We start from the raw sequence: 20716 nt of genomic DNA on the forward strand, positions 1-20716 counted from the left end.
GTGACTACTGCCTCTGCCGTTACGTCCGTTGCCATACCCGTCTCTATAGCTGCCGTGGGCTTTACTTCCCATCTCAGCTCTCTAGAAAGCTCAAACGGTAAAATAATCGTTGGTATTTATTTTTTAATAAATCACATTTTCGATTCGTACAGAGCTTGATATTTGTAATTATTATATTAGATTTTTTTAATCGATAATTAAATTTGAAAATCTGATCATGACGTAATTTAAGTTCTTATCTTTACCCGAGTCTCTTCACATTTAAGGCCCTAAGCCTTCATTTGAGTCAAGAGATATTCGAAACGACCGACGCTTAAAAAAAACTCAAAAGAACATGATAAAAATGTTTCATAACAATAATTGTATAATAAAATATCTAGCTATCTGGGCATGGAGTTTCAGAATGTAACTCGTAAGTTTATAAAGCTCGTTTTGTGAAATGGCCGCGATATTGTGTAAATTAGCCTATTAACTAGTTTTGCCGTACCTTCAGAGCTATTACGCACTGTCGACCAGTCGCTGGCGACTCAGTCGCCGGCGACTGTGACTTACTATAGTTTAAATAGGGGCTTGCGCACTTAGTCGTCAGTCGTCCAGGAGTAAGTCCGGTCGACAGTGCGTAATAGCTCTCAAAGTATGTATTCGTTATTATATTTGGGGCTGATTTTTCAATGCTTGGTTAAAACTTAGACAGTGCGCGCACGAGCAACTTTGTCTCCGCAACTATTTTGTCTCTCCACCCATGGGCTAGTATGAAAGTGCGCGCACGTAGCGACGCAACTCCCCATACAAATTGATGGGAGAGACAAAATAGTTGCGGAGACAAAGTTGCTCGTGCGCGCTAGCTCTAAAGCTTTGGTCTGGTGATCATGACGCACAACGCTGAGGTATGCGCCCCAACGCAGCGTCACGACGCAGCATTTACCGTCCCTGCGGAGAGGTGGTCAGTTGATTTTGCCGCAGCTACCAAGGTAGACGTGAACATGAACAATTTTGCTGTAATTATCAAACTTCTATGTTTTTTGTATTTATTTTTATATAAAGAAGGATAGCTGCGAACTAATTCTATTAAATTGTCTTCGAAAAAATTCATATTGTCGCATTCATATATGCCGTGACGCATACCCGCACACCGCAGCGTTCAATCGAGAATGACGCCGCGCTGTGCGGGAGTACACCTCCCCACTCACCGCGCTTGCCCTTCGCCGCGGACGCATACTGCGACGGAACAAGAGAACATTGTCGACGTTTTTCATATGATTGAGTGTCCGGCATCGCAAACCGTATACCTCAGCGTTGTGCGTCATGATCACCAGACCAAAGCTTAAGAGCGTATGGGGAGTTGCGTCGCTACGTGCGCGCACTTTCATACTAGCCCATGGGTGGAGAGACAAAATAGTTGCGGAGACAAAGTTGCTCGTGCGCGCATGCTCATGTATTGTGATTGTCCGTATTTGACAGTTTACAGGTGACATTTTAATATGTTCGTGTAATACTTTATTGGACGGATAAATTTTAACCAAGGATTGAAAAATCGGCTCTTTGTGAGTTTTATCAAGCGATTGTAATGGATGCTTTATTAAAAATTTCAATTTATTAAAAGCTGAGGTTCTAAGTTTCGATGCCATATTACCTATTGAAAAAAAGAAAATGCTCATCAAAAATGAGGTTTGAACAACATTGCAACTGATATATAATTAATTAACAAGTAATGATTTGGATTCTATTGGGAATATAATACACTCACCGGCACGGAATCTTGGCCACTGCAAATTTTTGGGTAAAATAACACTATTTCTTTTCTACTACAAAATTCAATAAAAATTTAATCAAAACTAGTTACTTTCATGTTTTTACTAACTTTTAGTAATAATTGGAAGTTTATAAGAAGTACTCCCGCGTAGATATGAATTAAACAAGAATTTACGCTTTTACTGTGAAATTTAAATGATTTCTTAAAAAATGCACAAAAATTAGAAAGAACGTTCCCATAAAAAAAATTGAACCTTTTAATATAGGGTGTTTCCTTCTCTTTCCTTTAACACTGTTTGCATCCAGTCTGGCATACTCTAGAAGACATTTTTGATGTCCACTTGAGCTATAGTGTACCAAACGGCCCCAGCTGTATTTCTAAGCTCATCTAACTTTGTTGCTGTATTGGAATCGAACTTTATGTTTCTTTTAAGCATGTACCAGATGTGTACTATTGGATTAAGATCCGGGCTTCGAGCTGGCCACTCCAATTTTTCAATAATAACCTCTTGAAGGTACTCTTATACGCATCGTACGACACGCGGACGTGCGTTATAGTGTATTAGTAGCAAATTTTCTTCACTGATAAACCTGTAATAGGGCTGAACATGTTCCTGGAGAATTTCCTCAATATACCTGATCAAATTTAAGCCATTATCTACGATAACTAACCCCGTGCGAGCATCGGAACTTATACCTCCCCATACCATTATTGACCCTCCATGAAAAATCGCAGTTTGAGTGTGGTGATGGGTGAAAACCTCTCTTCTCGTCTCCTCTATACTGACTCTTGGCTATCAGAAGCTCGTAAAGTGACTTAGCAGTCATCTGTGAACACCTCACGAGCGCACTGGCTGTGGGTCCAGTTTTCATGTTCTCGCGCAAAACGAAGGCGTGCTTCTCTGTGATGTCTGAGGAGTTCTGGACGGCGTGCTGGTGTGCAAACCTTCAAATTAACTTCCTTCATTAGTCTTCTCACCGATTGCTCACTCACATTTATTATCCTGGTGTTTTAGAGCCGGTGGCGTATCTCAAAAACTGTCAGAAAGCCATTTCTGAGTATCTCTTGAACAATAAACGGGTCTTCTCGAGCTGATGTGCACATCACGCCTTCATTTTCTGGTCTGCACGTGTAGCTACCAGTCTCCTGGTATCTTCTCCATGTATAGTGTACCGCTAAACGTGGTACGTACTGAACATTAGGTACTTTATGTTGCGGCAGTGATTGGTCTAACATTGTGATGGCCTGAGCAGGTTGTTCAGATGTTAACGGCATTTTTTATTGTTTGTTATGATCATTGACTACAGTACAACAATAACAATATCTTAAAACGTCATAAACGATATCGAAAAAAGTTTAAAACGAACAATTCGTAACTTCGGCTCAACCGCACAAATCACAAATTTCGAGTAACTCTTAAAAAGTGGTAAAAGATTATTCTCAAACTTAATGATTTCTTACCATAAAATTAAACAAATAATATGTTAACATATCTGCATACAAAAAAATCGTGCAAAACACTTCAAACTTTTCTTATCGGCAAATTTGTAAGTGGCCAAGATTCCGTGCCGGTGAGTGTATTATCCTAAATTAAATTTTAAAAGATACTGGGTAAAGTAAATAATTCTGAGATAAAGAGATGGTGGAGGCTTAATTAGTCGATAGTTGTAAAATGAGCTTATTATACATAATCTATATTTTCTAATTATGCCAAAACGTAAAATAAAACAAATAGCTTAGCGAATAACATAGTCGGTCATAAAAATAGTATGTACCTAGTTCGATAACGAAAATCTCCGGCGAGTAAAATTTTGGTGTAGAATTATAATTAGAAATGAAGTGTCAACTGCTAAAAATTCTCATCGAATTACGTAAAAAATACCGCTGAGGCAGAGCAGATACGATATTTTATATTTTCGAGATTTTGCATATAGGTTGGTAAACCCACCGACGGTGCTGAAGTTGTCAGTCACCATGCTTTAAGTTACCTACATTGCACAAGTTAATGCACAAGGACTTGGTCATGAATGAACCTGTTGCTGGCTCCGGGACTAATATTACTATCTTAAGGGCTCTTTCAATTTATGCGTTTCGTATCGGACCGCTGCCGCACGTTTTCCGTGCCGCTAGTTATAACCCGCTGCCGTGCCGTTGCAGTACGGTAGCAGTCCGTTACCAAACGCTTAAATTGAAAGCGTATCTGACTGCCGTGCGTTTGTATGCTAGTGCTGTTTTAAATTTATTTGACACCAGTTAAGCCATGGACTCTGACGAAGAAACATAAAGTGCTCTTATTGAAAAGTTTGGTTTTAAAGTTGGCAACTCTGTTAGTCAATTTCAATTTCAACTGCCCGTCCGTATTATTACCACGACTGACTTATATATTATAACCTCAAGACGCGCGTATTTCTGTTACTTGAGTACCCGTAGAAATGTAAGATGATTGAATTAGATTAGACCAAAAAATTAATTTTTTAGAGCATGACTATTCTCTGTCAAATAATACTGATATATCGATATTTTTTTTTAAAAATATCAATTTTTTTTACAAAAAACATCGATACGATATATATCGATACTTTATTGCATTTCCGACATCCCCATGGGACTTGCGACGTTTCCGCCCTGCTATCGAGCGTTCGCGGTACGGACGCCGCGCTGTTGCCGCACCGTGCATTTTGTATGAAAACAAACGACCGGCCGTGTGCCGTACGACAAACGCACCGCTTCGGCACTGTAGCGGTCCGATACGAAACGCATAAATTGAAAGAGCCCTAAAAGTTTAAGTATACGTATATTGGCCATTCTCTGCTTTTTAGATTCCAACGTTCCTACGACGGTTGTCTGTTCATTTAGCCCCTCTTCCTGTCGATAAAAATCTGAAGGGACCTAACCAGAATCAGAATACTTAATGAGGAGAAAACAACTGCTGAGACAAAATTATATTAATATTTCTTTACATTAAAAGATTACTCTTTAGTACGGATATCCCTACGATTCTCACCCCTTTTACATAACGTCGTTTCGTAAATAAGCTGATCAAATATTTACAGCAGTGCCGAGGGGCGGTGATTCAGGCAGTCACGCTCGACATTTAAGGCATCCATTCTTAATTCCAAATCAACCCAAGTCAAACGATAAGACAGGACAACCTAGCTAGATAATAATCGAAACGATCATCGTCCAAGTAAAAGCGAACGTTTACAAAGCGACGGTCGAGCCGGCCACGTAACTACCTATTACGGTTCGGTCAGCGCGTGCCCCCGTATAGGGCGATAGGACAAAGCCTCCGCAATAATTCAATCGCAAATAAAGGGTGCCCTCCCCGATCAGGAGAAAGTGCGCAACGGAAGAAAGTAGTGTTCGCTCGTCTCGTCGCGCTCGCCACGCGGCCGGCACGCGCGCGCCGCTCCCACACCTGGCCACCCCTTTCACCGCTGCACTGACAAAAGATGCGCTCACATACTACACTCCACACGGCGCGTCCACCTATCCGTTATGTTTTCTTACACTTCGTCGGGTTAACCCTTTCAGAATAAGACGCTTAACTGTACAAAACGACGTGAATGCACATCGCGAACCGATTGTACCTACTCGTGCTCTACAATTTATTCATATGAAATAATGAACATTCAACTACTACTGCTACCACAACGTTTAATATTATTGGCTATTGGGATCGGTATATCTATTTTATTAAAACTAGCTCTTATCACAAAGTAGCATATTTAACTTTCACGAGTAATTAGCTCAAATGCACTTAATTTTTTACACCTACTCGAGCAACCCCTGCTAGTGACGCGTGGGTAAAGATCATCAAACTTTGCCCTCATTTGTGAAAATCGTGTTTCAAATTTAAATAAGCGAAACGGTTAGTCGCATTCCCCTGCAAATATTTCGCAACATCCAAAGGGCGACTTAACTCATCAAAACTTCTTACACTGAATAAAACAGCGCGTACAAAGCACAAAGACGAAGGGTCATAATATCGACTTGATAATCTTATAGACCGGGAGATACTGACACAAAATTTCGAGTCATTTGTAACAAGGATGGCGGTTCTACAGGGGTCTTAGTACGCAATGACAAAAAGAAAAATGATGGTGTGAACGCTGGTGCCGGTGGCTTAGTCGCGTGGGCGATTGTCGAACTCGTCGGAAAAATAGCGAAAGTCAAACGATTTGTAACACAAAAATTTTAGAATTTACCGATAGCCCATAAAAAAGTAGTAGGCGGTAGTGTCATGCCATACTTTTCCGGTGTGACTTACAGCCCGCCATACCGACGCGAATGTGTTGATTTAAATAAAACAATCATTCAACCATTTGTACCAGGCTAACTTTTGCACAGGTAACTATCGTCGTGCAGCCATTTACGAAAATCGCCATGCCATACTTTTCGGACGATTCCAAATGGTCGCCATACCGCCGAAAATCTGCAAAAAATTTTTATTTCGCCAAACTTTTTGTACCAGTATTGCATTTGGATTTTTGGAGAGTATTTGATAAAATGTGACCATTTTTATATTTGCCATACTTCTAGTAGGGGGAAAAAGTGCTGTCATACTTGAAAACTTAATTTATTATTAATTTATATAAGTGAAGATTTCCAACACATAGATCTTTGAAATTTTGTATTTATATTTGTTGATCCTCAAACTTACAGGAAAAATAAGTGCCATACTGTTACAAATCGTTTGACTTTCGCTATTTTCCGACGAGTTCGACTAACGCCCACGCGACTAAGCCGCCGGTACCAGCGTTCACGCCATCGTTTTTCTTTTTGTCATTGCGTACTAAGACCCCTGTAGAACCGCCATCCAGTTACAAATGACTCGAAATTTTGTGTCAGTATCTCCCGGTCTATTACTGGTTCTCGCTTGACCCTTTGAAACTATTCAAATTTCGTTCCAATGAAATACGGCTCAAGACTACAGTAGTTACCTACTACATAATAATATCTCTTGAATAAAACAGTTCAATTCTAAGGTGAGAGAACGAGTACAAAATGAAGGTTATGTTTGAAAATATAAAATGATTTTATATGTATGTATGTCCGCCTGTGATAATATGACCTTCAGTTTGCTTAAGGTATGAGTTGTCTTTATTTTTTTTCCCAAAAAAAAAATGATTTTCAAAACAGTAAATAATGGCGTGTCGTATAAATACAATGAAATAAGCGTGATATAATATAGCGCCAACTTGCGACCTAATTACGCATGGCGGCGTATAATATTAAATAATTAATAGTAGCGGACAATACAACGCGAGCTGTCAACGGTGGTCTGTAATTAATCCACGACGTACCTAGTTTCAAATATAATTACGAAGACTTGGAAAATAAGCAAATGGTTAGTTTCACAGTCGCCGGCAACAAACAATGAATAATTGTAAATGCAATAGCTGACAGCGACTGTCGACAATGACAAGTATCACCGACCGCACATGCAAATTGTCCGCTTTACGATTCAGTCGGCGACGACGTGAAAAATTGACAACGCCGTACCCTGCACGGTGCACCGACGCGGACGTAACCGATATCATATGCTCATGTTCACCACGCCATCTTGAAACGATCTCGATTCAAACTCATGACCTACCTTTCCATTTTCTTGTTTGACCAACTCACAGAATCGATACGTATACAGATTTTTTTCGTGGCATTTACGCATTTTCTAATAGGTACATATTAAATTATTAAATTACATACTAATCAGAGGTTTCATATAACAAATGACATACTACAGATAAATAAAAAAGTGTGAGCAAAACATTTGTTTTGATAGAATTAAAAAAAATATATATTCTATCGAGAAAAGTTTCACTCTTTTAAAGTCGACTAAGATAAAAAGTTGAATTTCCCTTAATATGAAGGCTGTTACAGATTCTGAGGAACTACAAAATTGCTTATCACACACTTTTAAAAATGAATGGCTGGCATTGCAGGAGGGCAGTAAAATTGGTGAGAGTAGATTTTCTGTAGTGTATAATATTTTTGTTGACCTTCCAATCTCGTTGCTTGTTAATTTCACTAAATATTCCTAGTCAGTTGTTACATTAAACGAATATCATCAACGAATGTTCTTCAAACAAAAGAAAGAGGAAGGTAAAGGATGCAGCGCAGCAAGAATGTTGAATTTTTTGGAATTCGTAAAATAAAAAAGCACCAGACAAGGGGTTAAATAATTATCAATATGCCAACAACTCGCTCCCCTCGGTCAGTCAAAGGAAAAATGGATGATGCGAAAGCTGCATTAGATACATATATTGCAAATTTTTTTAAGCTACGTAATATTGCATCGCACATTTTTCAGACACTTAAAAAAGAAAATCATAATATGATTTTGATTGGTTTTTCACCAGATTTAATTAAATCCAAAAATTTATAACTACACAAAGAGGGACAGGGAACTCATTTGAAAGAAAAAAAAAACATATGGGGAGACATCACGTGTATTTACTCAGGAGGTCTTTAGGAGTGCCGATTCTTTGTTGTCCTAACAATTCCGTTTTAATTTAATTTTTAATGAAACAGGACATACTGCACTAGACATGTTTTTTTTTCATAGAAAGTCTATGTAAAAGGGTTAAAAATTGAAATTTTATAACTTTATACCGTAACAAATACATTAAAGACGAGGACCATTCGACTTAATGATGTTTTAGTGAAAGACGTGACTTGTAGACTATATTGCTGATATAGCACATGTTGTATGTCTTTTTGTTTGTGCTCTATGATTGTACCTACATATGTGTTTTTTTTTTTAATTACAGTTTTAACTTTTGTATTTGTGTGTGATGTGTGAGTGGTAAAAATAATAAAAAAAAAAACAAGTAAACTTCTTACAAAAGCTGAAAATCATTTACTGTTCAAACATCGAGTAAGTCATACTCGATGAATGAAGTTCGCTGATGCTATAAATACCGTATAATTAAATATGAGCCACCCAGAAAACTGAATCAAAACTCAAAGAAACGGCAATATTTATCTCTAACCAGCCGTTAGTTGCGGTCGCGGTGGCGTCCACGGCGGCACCCTCGGATTTCACTTCGAGACAGTTATTTCTGGCGGGACGAGGACATCTTTGCTTATTTTTAATTAAACCTACCTAAGTTTAACTTCCCAAATTAACCATGATTGAATGCAAACTGTTGGTAGATACACAAATCAATCGCAGAGATTAGATCTCTTAGATAACCTTTATTTTATAGTAATATACATTTAACATACATACTTCGAAGAAACGATTTAATTTTTGAATTCATTAACTTCAGTCTTAAATTTAAATTCTAGATACATATTCCAAATTACTTGGTGCGAGCCATCCCAATAGACTATAGAGAAGAGTCAAGACTCTCGATTCGGACGACTTTGGGTCAGTGGGCCAGAAGTTCACGTTCGATTGCAACTTCAACAGAGCTATTAACATGTCACACTATCAAATATCTGGCACAGAGAGGTATATTGCTAGTTGAGTTTGCTCAGTTCCCATTTCCCAATCGTATTTACATTAACTTCATCATAAATTATATCCTCGTCTGTAGAAACATAGGAAACACGTTTGTTATTCAATGTTTTTCCAAATGGACTGCGAGCAAATTTCGTTAGTCATTTCTTCATTAAAATGTATAATTAATGGTTAATAAGATAAGCGCCTCGTTGAGAATGGTTTAGCAATGGTGACTTTGGAAGTTAAGCGTTAAGCTTTTTTTTGAGGAAGACTGCAGATGCTTGCACGTACTACGTGCACGCATCAGTGTCTTTCGCCAAAAAAACACTTGCCAGGAAGGTCACCACAATTGGACCCACCAATTGACCTGTCAGCTGACCGTCTCCATGCTTAATGCTTATCTTAACCACTTTACAAATTTTCAGCCCGAAAGAAATGATTGATGAAATGCTTGCTTGCGAACCAGAAGAATTATGAATGTTTAGAGGGGTGGGTAAAAATAATAAGAACTGCTTTAATTTTATCGTGGCTATTTACGAATCACGTTACTGTACGTTATCAACCAAGAAACTGCGCGATAACATAATCGTCAAAACGCTTAAATGTCGATTTACTTAATGAACGACAAATAAAGTTTATCTCAGAGCAAAGGTTAAATATGCAATACTACTAGCGCTTCACGATGTTATGTCTCATGTCTCGATATGCTCTTATCTACACGTCTATGAAGAACAATAATTTATTATTATAATTATTGAATGAATGTGACGAGGTCTCCAGTTATTCAATAAGATACCGCCCGCATCGTACTCGTACATTGTGAATGACGTATTTGAATCGATTAACTATTATTTATTGACAAAAGGCAAATGGCTTTACTAATAATTGCTGTTTTTAAAGAAAGTTATCTTATCAATTTTATGCACTTTTTGTAGTAGTAACAATTATTATTTATTAATTATAGTCCTTGTATTACGGTAGGTACTAAAATCAAAAGGTTTTATTAATAAACATGTTAGATTTATTATGTGGTGAGTTTATGACAAATATAAATTCTGACTGGACATAGGTATAATAAAACGAAAGATCAAAGTTTGCCTTTTCCCGCTTAACACTTTATCAGATATGTAATACATGGTTGGTAGAGATCACTGCATATTGCCGAAGTTATAAGGCCGACAATTTGGTACATTCATATACAATAAAGTGTAATAAATAAATAACTTCAATGGATAATCTCTTTCTGATTTGTATCTAGATTACGAATTAGATCAATTTAACCCGATTTTACGTCCATGTTATATTCATGAATTTCAATGGAAACAGTAAATTAAAGCTGCCGCGACGTTTAACAGAAACTTAATAAATTTTGTCCTTTATATTGCAACTTTGCAAGCAGTGACTTAAATGCCGAGCAGCTAACAATTTGAAGTATTCGCTCTTTACACCAGTCTCTGAAAATCTAGACTTGAATCTGTATGAAACTCATTGTTTCAAAACTTATTATAAATTCGTGTTTCGTTTATGAAGCGGGGTTATAAGTCCTGATCACCATGTCACTGTGTATATTTATTAGCTACTAGTGGTCCGCCCCGGCTTCGCTCGTGGTACATATTTCGCAATAAAAGATAGCCTATGTCCTTTCTCGGTTATCAAAATATCTCCATACTAAGTTTCATGCAAATTGGTTCAGTAGTTTAGGCGTGATTGAGTAACAGACAGACAGACAGAGTTACTTTCGCATTTATAATATTAGTATGGATATGTATTATAATACTTTCTTGCTAGATACGTAAATAATTTATTTTATGGTAGAGCGGTGGTGGTGGTTTATCTAATGTGAAGCAATCACCACCATGAAGTAGAGCTTCAAGTGCATTGCCCGCTTGTATAAGTTAAGTTATGGAGTTTCTTGCCGATTCTTCTCCATAGACTACAAGCCCGCATAGGACAAAAATATGGGTCAAATGAACCACCAGGGGACATATCTAGAACGATAGCAGAGCAAAAAATAATAAGATTCATCACTATGCCGTCACTTGTAAGCTGTCCAACTGAGTGCAGATGAGAATTGAAAAGTACAGGTAGACTCGGTAAATTTTGGTCATATATTTTTGTACGGCATTCTTAACCATCGATAGATCCATTAAAAATAATAAGAAACCGCTCAGTGCCGTACAAAAATGGTGGTCCACCAAGTCGGAATTTTTATTTAATTTCCGAGAGTTACCGGGGGTAAATTTGGTCATTTGACCATGTACGGCATCTGTGTCATACTATTGCTATACTGCTTTTAATCCATTATTCCGCAACGCCGTACAAAAATCATGGGGCCAAGGGGAAAAAATCGAGAGATGCAATCCCCTCTCTTTCCCCACTCCAGGGGGTCATTTGACTAAGTACGGCTTCGGTTCCAAAACATTATCTTGCACTCAAAAGTACTATTAAAAGCAATGCCGTCAAAAAATAATTGTTCTTTTAAATGTTTACCAATAATCATCTTAATTTCATCGAATTCTTGATATAAAGAGCTGTAAGGTCATTTGACCCTGTACGGGAACTTTTTTTTTAACATGATATTGTAAAATTCAATTGTTGTATAGTATTGCCGTTCAAAAGAAACCGTTCTAAAAAAAGTTATAGAGAAATGCAAAACCAGAAATTTTGTTAAAGTTTAAACATCGTAGATTAATGAAATATAATAGTTTTCTACACTTTATCCGTTGTTTTAAATAGTATTAACATAGATAAATTAGGAAAAAACGATGCCGTACATTTTTGTGCAGACCACATCTTTTAGGCTTTCATCAGAAAGCGACGAAAGCTACAATTTTAAGAGTGCTTTATGGCCATTTGATACAGTACGGCATTAACATATTTTTACCCAACTACGGCAAAGCAAAAGGAGGGTTATGGTTGTTTACAGGTCATGTATGTATGTTCATCTATTCCCTCGTAACTTCTAAACTACTTATCAGAATTCGACAAATGACATATCATTAGAGGCGTCTGAATTGTTCACTGGATAACCAACGACCAGCTAGCTAAAGGCTATATGGGGTTTCACAAAATCTAATGTGGCGCCCTCTAGCGGACAAAACATACAGAGTAAAAAAATAAAGTTAAGATAAATATGCAGTGTTTGGTATCATTTGAAAGCGCTTTACTTGTACATTTTGAATATGTATATATTACTAGCATTTGCTTGTGACTTTACCTGTATTCATGGACTGATTGCATATAATTCACATCTTTTCGTTCATAGCTTTTTTATTAGTTCATCAATTTAACGGAGTCCATTCCACCTGACTCCGACTTTCCAAGGTGATAATTAACCACCTCGAGCTTCTTAATATTAATGTATATTTATATTTTATTATAAAAATGTAAAGCAAACATTTCGTTATATGGATTTTTTTCTTTTTCAGATTTTTCCCCTTTGAACCAACGAAAATGTACGGCACATGAAAAAATATTATCTATGCATAAAATACTTTAAAAATAAATTTATTTCGTGTTGTGTCAAATGACCCCCTGGAGTGGGGAAAGAGAGGGGATTACAACTCTCGATTTTTTCCCCTTGTCCCCATGATTTTTGTACGGCGTTGCGGAATAATGGATTAAAAGCAGTATAGCAATAGTATGACACAGATGCCGTACATGGTCAAATGACCAAATTTACCCCCAGTAACTCTCGGAAATTAAATAAAAATTCCGACTTGGTGGACCACCATTTTTGTACGGCATTGAGCGGTTTCTTATTATTTTTAATGGATCTATCGATGGTTAAGAATGCCGTACAAAAATATATGACCAAAATTTACCGAGTCTACCTGTACTTTTCAATTCTCATCTGCACTCAGTTGGACAGCTTACAAGTGACGGCATAGTGATGAATCTTATTATTTTTTGCTCTGCTATCGTTCTAGATATGTCCCCTGGTGGTTCATTTGACCCATATTTTTGTCCTATGCGGGCTTGTAGTCTACCATAGATAAGTACTGCTTTCCGAATCGCTGGTAAATGTTAAAAATACTATGTTATGACGATTCAAAAGTGCTACTAAATAGTAGTCTAATTGAATAAACGAATGTTTGAGTTTAAGGAAATATGAATAAAAAAGAAAATAAGGATTTCCATACAATTTCGCGATAGCGATTAAATCTTAATCCCGTTCTGTCGCAAAATCCGTTCTTAATTGACGGTAAAGTATAGAATGCAGAACCTTGTGTATACCCGTAATGACTATATTATAAATTCACTTTATAGACCGCTGATAGACCGGGAGATACTGACACAAAATTTCGAGTCATTTGTAACAGGATGGCGGTTCTACAGGGGTCTTAGTACGCAATGACAAAAAGAAAAATGATGGTGTGAACGCTGGTACCGGTGGGTTAGTCGCGTGGGCGTTAGTCGAACTCGTCGGAAAAATAGCGAAAGTCAAACGATTTGTAACACAAAAATTTTAGAATTTACCGATAGCCCATAAAAAAGAAGTAGGCGGTAGTGTCATGCCATACTTTTCCGGTATGACTTACAGCCCGCCATACCGACGCGAATGTGTTGATTTAAAAAAAACAATTATTCAACCACTTGTACCAAGCTAACTTTTGCACAGGTAACCATCGTCGTGCAGCCATTTACGAAAATCGCCATGCCATACTTTTCGGACGATTCCAAATGGTCGCCATACCGCCGAAAATCTGCAAATTTTTTTTATTTCGCCTATCTTTTTGTACCAGTATTGCATTTGGCTTTTTGGAGAGTGTTTGATAAAATGTGACCATTATTATATTTGCCATACTTCTAGTAGGGGGAAAAAGTGCTGTCATACTTGAAAAATAAATTTATTATTAATTTATATAAGTGAAGATTTCCAACACCTAGATCTTTGAAATTTTGTATTTATATTCGTTGATCCTCAAACTTACAGGAAAAATAAGTGCCATACTGTTACAAATCGTTTGACTTTCGCTATTTTCCGATGAGTTCGACTAACGCCCACGCGACTAAGCCGCCGGTACCAGCGTTCACACCATCATTTTTCTTTTTGTCATTGCGTACTAAGAGCCCTGTAGAACCGCCATCCTGTTACAAATGACTCGAAATTTTGTGTCAGTATCTCCCGGTCTATGATTATTATTGTCAATTAGCTTATTAGCCCGGCTTAGCTCGTTTAAATAATTCAATTTGCAAAGCCACATATTCTGTTTGTAGTATAATTGTCAGACAAGTTAACTTTAGTCCGGTGAACGTAAAAAAAAATCTGACAACTACCTATTGCATCTAACGGTGAATTTGCATCTAACGGTGAATTTACATCAAACGAGCGAATGCTCAATCTAACCCCACTATGTCAAATTATTTTAGTGTAAACAGGCGTAGAGCATTCTTTCGTTGTTCAAAAAGTGCGTTGGAAAAGATTCTATGCAATGTTCTAATGCTGAAAAACGCACTGAATACGAGTTTTCGTTTACACTAAAAGATCACGAAATATGCTCTAGCTCTATGATCGTCTGATGTAAATGCACGGTTATGTAAAAACTGATATCTATAAAGTCGGTGATGAAATGATTATAAAAAATTGCAACAATACTTGTGCTAAATCATAAGCACCATTGCCATTCGACAGTCGTAGAGATTATTTCAGCTCCTGAACAACGATCTCCTAAGCACCGAGCTACCTAATTGGTGGTATTGTTGAAAACACAATAAAAAAATACTAAATGCCTCATCATTCCTTGCACTTGGCGACGATTACGGGGCTTTGTTTTCAACTGAAATACCCAAAAACGAAGGAGTTTCTAATAATTCGACTGCATTAATTCGACTGCTGGAATAATTTACCACCTCCATTACGAAACTCGAGGACCTTATCAAGTTTTAAATATGGTCTCAAAAAACAGCTACTTACCGAGTTTCGTAACCAGCCTTAGTCACATTGTTATTACAGTCGTACCGTGATTGTTGTATTTATTGTTTACTGTGCGGGACGCGGTAAAGGTGATTTTCATGTGATTAAAAATTAAACCTATTATCCGACCTATAGTAGACTTTTCTCTGTCACGATATCGCTATCTATGCGGGTGAAACCGCAGGGCATTGCTTGTATTTATATATTATACAATATAGGTATATTTAAAGTACACAAAAATTATAGTATTCTGTATTATATTATATTTAAGTATTATTGATTCACATCTTTTGACTGGCACTCCAACAAGGGACTACTGAAAATCAGCGCTTCACAACATAACGTGTAGCACATGCTGAGTTGCTACCCTTTTTGGCACCACACTGATCAGCCGTAAGTAAAGTTACCTACTAGTCCGGGATACATCGCCCATTTTTGCAAGTGATTACTATCAAGCTAATTTTTCGTGAGTAGCTTTATTTTGATGAGATGCCCAATAATTTCATGTACGAAACTCTCGATTGTGGTAGCTTAAATAAAAATAAATAAAATAAACAGAGGTAACAAGGATAAAAATTTTTGATTTGACGGTTCTCAAATATTTATTACGCAATTCGTAGGACAATATGTCTGTTGAATTATATAAGTATTAAATAAGTGAAAATAAAAAAATCAGCTTGTTAGTAATCATTTATGATGACTTCGTTATCGATACACATTGGAAAGGGGGACTCTTTGATTAAACCATAGATTTTGAAGGACAAATATTTTTTCGAATAATTTAGATAATTATCTTGAGATTGAACAAAAAAAAACATTCAGTTAGTAATTAATATTTGAGAACCATCAAATCAAAATATTTTATCCTTGTTTCCTCTGGTAGCTACCACAATCGAGAGTTTCATACATTAAATTATTGGGCATCTCATCAAAATAAAGCTACTCACGAAAAATTAGCTTGATAGTAATCACTTGCAAAAATGGGCGATGTATCCCGGACTATACCTTTTTTAATGTATTTTCTTTTTTTCCCGTTTATTTTTGTTTTTTTTTCTGTTTGTATTGTGTGGTGCTAAATCAACATTCTTTCTTTCTTTCATTTTATTCTCTTGGATTTGGGTTTTCTACTGATGATTTTTTTTTGTCAAATGGCAACAAAATCCTAATTATTTGAGTAGGTATATTGTAATACGTCCTGAAATGATACCTCCTCCAGGATTTCCGGAAACCTATTATGGAGAAAATAATTTACAAATACTTTACGAAGTGATATTTTATTATTTATTTATGATGCGAAATTTTGTTCATTTTTTTTCATATCGGAAGCCAACGGAGCGATTTTAAAAATTTTGAAACGAGAGCAATGATGACAATGTCATGCCAAATGTTGAATAGGACTTCAAAGTGAATAAAAATGGCGGCAAACATTTGTGAGTCACCGATGTGTTGGAGCTATTATTCAGGCAATAAAAGTGGGTTCAGGTTGGGAAAAGGAAACGGATTTCCGATACTTATTGGATCATATTCGAACAGCTTTGTGGTAAAAATCCAAAACATTTTCGGGTTTACAAGGGCCGCTGTTACATTTTTGGCTCTATCTATTTTAATTGATATCTAGTGTTATACCTATGTTGAGCTAATAAAAGCGAAAAGCGAATATGTTCTACAACTTTTTAATAGTTATCACGATATTTTTAAAAAAACATTATTAAATTAGTTACATACCTACTTAATACTTATTAGTTTACTTACTTTAAAAGCTGTAGTTTTTTTTCTTATTATAAATTCTGTATTTCTTTTATGTACATTTTAGTATTTGGGTAGACCGTACAAAGTACAAACTTACATATTTTAAGTTCAATTCAAATTCAATTTATTTAAATGAAACAAAAATAGGTATTTTCAATAAATAGAAATATGAAGGTGAAAGGCCTACCTACAAATATAAAATAAGTATACAAAAAAAAATTAAGTACTGTTTCATTCATTTATTAAGATTTGACCAAAACTATTAAGACTACCTATCTTTTTATTTTTTAGTCCTTAATAAATATTATTTTTAAATTAATTGTAAATTTGCTAAAGTCTACGATTAAAGCTGTTGAAAGTCAAATAAATTGCTACAAGATGTCGGTTAAAAAAGACACCGGGCATTGAATGAGATATTATAGATAGACAGACGGACTGTTTATAAAACCGGGCATTACTAGGAAAATAGGTCATTGACCGGCATGTTGCATAGGGTTTGTGGAGAGAGGACAATTGTAGGTGTTAGGGACTAACTTCATATCGAAATTGGTAGGTAGATAAATGAATTTTCTGATTAAGCTAATGTCATTTCTACTTTACATATTCAATTTTAAAATGCGTTGAGCTATAAAATGTTCTTAGATCATTAAGTAATAATGATCTAAGAAAATGTTAACCCCTTATTGCATGAATTATTAAGGAGATGAAATAAAAATTATTTTTTTGCAAAAAAGTGTTTATTAGACCTTACATTATGAGATCAAATTGAGAAAAAAAATTATTTACTTATATTATAGAAAATATGAAACGGCGCCATATATGGACTCGTATGCAGTGTTTGTTGTATTTTTTCTGTCATATATGGCTTCGTATGCAATTAGAAAAAAGTAACTAATTAATGAAATAAAAATATATTCCGGACTAATTTCACACACACGGTTGCTAAGCCCCAAACTAAACTTAGGCTTGTATCCTGAATGCTAAGTCAACTGATATACTACATATACTTTACATAAATCCTATCCTACTAATATTATAAATGCGAAAGTTTGTGAGGGTGGATGTTTGTGTATGTGTTTGTTTGTTACTCTTTCACGCAATTACTACTGAACCGACTTCAATGAAATTTAGCACACATAATATAGAGGGTAACTTGGACTAACACATAGGATAGGTTTTATCCCGGAAATCCCACGGGAACGGGAAATATGCGGGGGGGCTTTCTTTGAAAACGCGGGTGAGGCCGCGGCCGCGGGTGACATGTTAGTACTTTATATGGATACCTAAATAACACCCAGAATCATAGCCAACTGCTTGCTTAAAACAATTACGTTTGTCATTATAACATTAAAAGTAAAAACACGTTATATTTTTCACATAACGTGAAGGAACGAAATTGGAACAATATAGGCATAACTGACGGCCGTTCTTCTTCCAAATTGGGTAATGACTAATCCCATCAGATCGTACAGAGTCAAAGTAAAAATCTAGATGTCTTGCAGGAGTTTTTCGTAGCTTTTTTGCGGCAATTGGCGAGTCAGGAATACTGAGGAGACTCCAGAGATGCCGATGTTTCTAAGTTTTTGAGAGACTACCACGTCTTTTGGTAATAAGAGCTTTCCATGACTTTCGCATTTGTTCTGAAACAGCTAATTAAAAATCATACAGTAGCATATAGCATGAGTCTGTATTTATTGATGATGATAATATGATATTTATATGCTTAGTAGTGAGATAAAAGTGTCCAGGATCCATACTGGAACAATCAGTGAAAGTATCCTTGAATGCATACCAAGCCACATATGACATAATATATTTTGGACAGAATGCATACGAAGCCAAATATGACAGATTTGGAAAAGTACAAAAAACATGATGAAAGCAAAAAAAACAACCAAACCAAATGTTTTTCCTTATTTTAGAAAGAATAAAGAATGAAGTAATATTTTTTTTCATGGCTTTACTCACCTTTTTGATATTGAAATTTTAATTTGAAAATCACGGTTTTTTCCGCGCACCCAAACCGTCGCACGCGCTAGACTAAATCTATAATATATCTGATGGATAATGTTTACACTGTATAAATTAATTACATTCCAATTCTCGATGAAATGCTGTTTAAGATGTAAGGTAGTTTTTTTAGATATTGTTTATAGTTAGCCTGTAAAAAATTCATGAACTTCGTCGTCCATATATGGCTTTGTATGCGGTAAGGGGTTAATGATCGAATAGTTTATATGTACGTAAACAATAGATTTAAATTTTAAACTTATTGATGTCATCGTGAGAACTGCGGCGCGTTGGCGCCACGATTCTTTGATGTGCAGATGGAAACCCGACAGTTGTGGGATCGACCGTGCATTATTTATACATATTATGTATAAGTATATTTTATTAACTCATCGACTACATGATAGCCCGCATAACCCTAAGCCAACACGCTTCTTTAAGGGCCGATTTTTCAATGCTTGGATAAAACTTATTCGTCGAATAATGTATAAAACTACCATTTTTGTTTGTCTAAATATTTAGTTGTCTCAATAGTTTAAGCGCTATTATGGTGCAAACCCACACTTGACCGTTAACATTTCACGGCGCAGTTCTAGGCCGGCCTGTGACCGGCCCGAGTTCCCTGACCCATCAGCTTATTCTCAACGCGCATTCGTCATTCACTACGCCCGTGCCGATTTTAAAACTTGTCTACTAGTGAAAAACGACAGCATTTAGCGTGCACGGGAAAAACCCTAGCCATAACTCGATGAGCCATAATTACCGGAATAAGACATATTTGCAGTGTGACTCATCCGTATTTTCGTCGGCCGGCGTCTCGCGGCATCGCCGTTTCAACCATAGATTTCATCATTACACAAAAAGCGCACCATTCGCCGTCACACTGATACGCCGAGGCCTATTTTTAAAACTCATTACGGGCCGATAACGTTACGTTACGCTTGCACTGCGATAGCGTCCCTATGACGTAATTTCGTTCGTGGGAATGGTCGCTTGGAATGTGGATGCGACATGATCCGCGCTGAAAGTACTCACCTGTCCTCGTAGGTAGGGGAAGCGCCTCCGGAGGGGCCCTGGGACGCGTCACCGTCCATGGTTTTTGGTGGGTTAGTCGGGTCAGGTAGTGGAACGAGAAAAGCGCGCGCCGACGACGGGTGCGGCTAAGTGCAATGATGCGGGAGCGCAGTCGTACGCTCACGGACCGATCGCAAGTCACGACTGACGAGCGGCGACCAGCCAGCACCGGCGGGGCCGAGGGCGCGGGTGGAGGCGTGGGAACGAAGCCCCGCGCGTCGCCTAGCAACGTACCGCACGTGGCCGCACACTACTCTGCCATCGAGTACGAGTCCATCGTGAAAAGCGGACTCTAGGCTTTTCTCGGCTGCGGAAACTCGTGTCACCTCATGGTAAACAATCGGTGACGAGTACATATTATGTATAAGCAACCGCATTATTCACTTTCCTAGGATTTAAACAAGACGCGATAATAATATCCAGTGAACTACCTTTAACAAATACCTACCATTTATCTTATCATTAATTATCGTCCGACACTGCCCACTGGTGTACTATTGTTTATACTATCGCGATTCGCGATCGTCACAAATACGATTGAACCTAAGTATGTACCTACATTAGATCATAGAATTCATCAAGTCAAAATAAGGCGTACGTTAACGTGCCTTAGGCACCTTAGGTACCTCATGATTGACGGTTAGAGATTTATTTATAATTTATATATATTTTGGCTTTAGAGATTTCTTATTTATCATTTTGGGACATAAATCCTACTTTTATTTCAATGATACTCGTAAGTTCGAAACCAATAATTACATAC

The 20716-nt window shown here is 36.9% G+C and overlaps 1 protein-coding gene across 1 annotated transcript in view; it reads right to left on the reverse strand.

Annotated features, from left to right (window-relative positions):
- The window catches only part of Imp (IGF-II mRNA-binding protein), a 69719-nt gene extending 49597 nt beyond the window's left edge, over window positions 1-20122 (reverse strand). Inside the window, exon 1 of the mRNA XM_090119644.1 lies at window positions 19915-20122. Coding sequence (XP_089975770.1) covers window positions 19915-19973 — 59 coding nt within the window. The 5' untranslated portion in view covers window positions 19974-20122. The remainder of the gene's footprint in view (window positions 1-19914) is intronic.
- Between the last annotated feature and the right edge of the window lie 594 nt (window positions 20123-20716).

Source organism: Colias eurytheme, chromosome 1 (assembly GCF_061535395.1).
Source record: "Colias eurytheme isolate Ceu_HAF_F1 chromosome 1, ilColEury1 Martin Lab GWU primary, whole genome shotgun sequence".
NCBI classification, from domain to species: domain Eukaryota; kingdom Metazoa; phylum Arthropoda; class Insecta; order Lepidoptera; family Pieridae; genus Colias; species Colias eurytheme.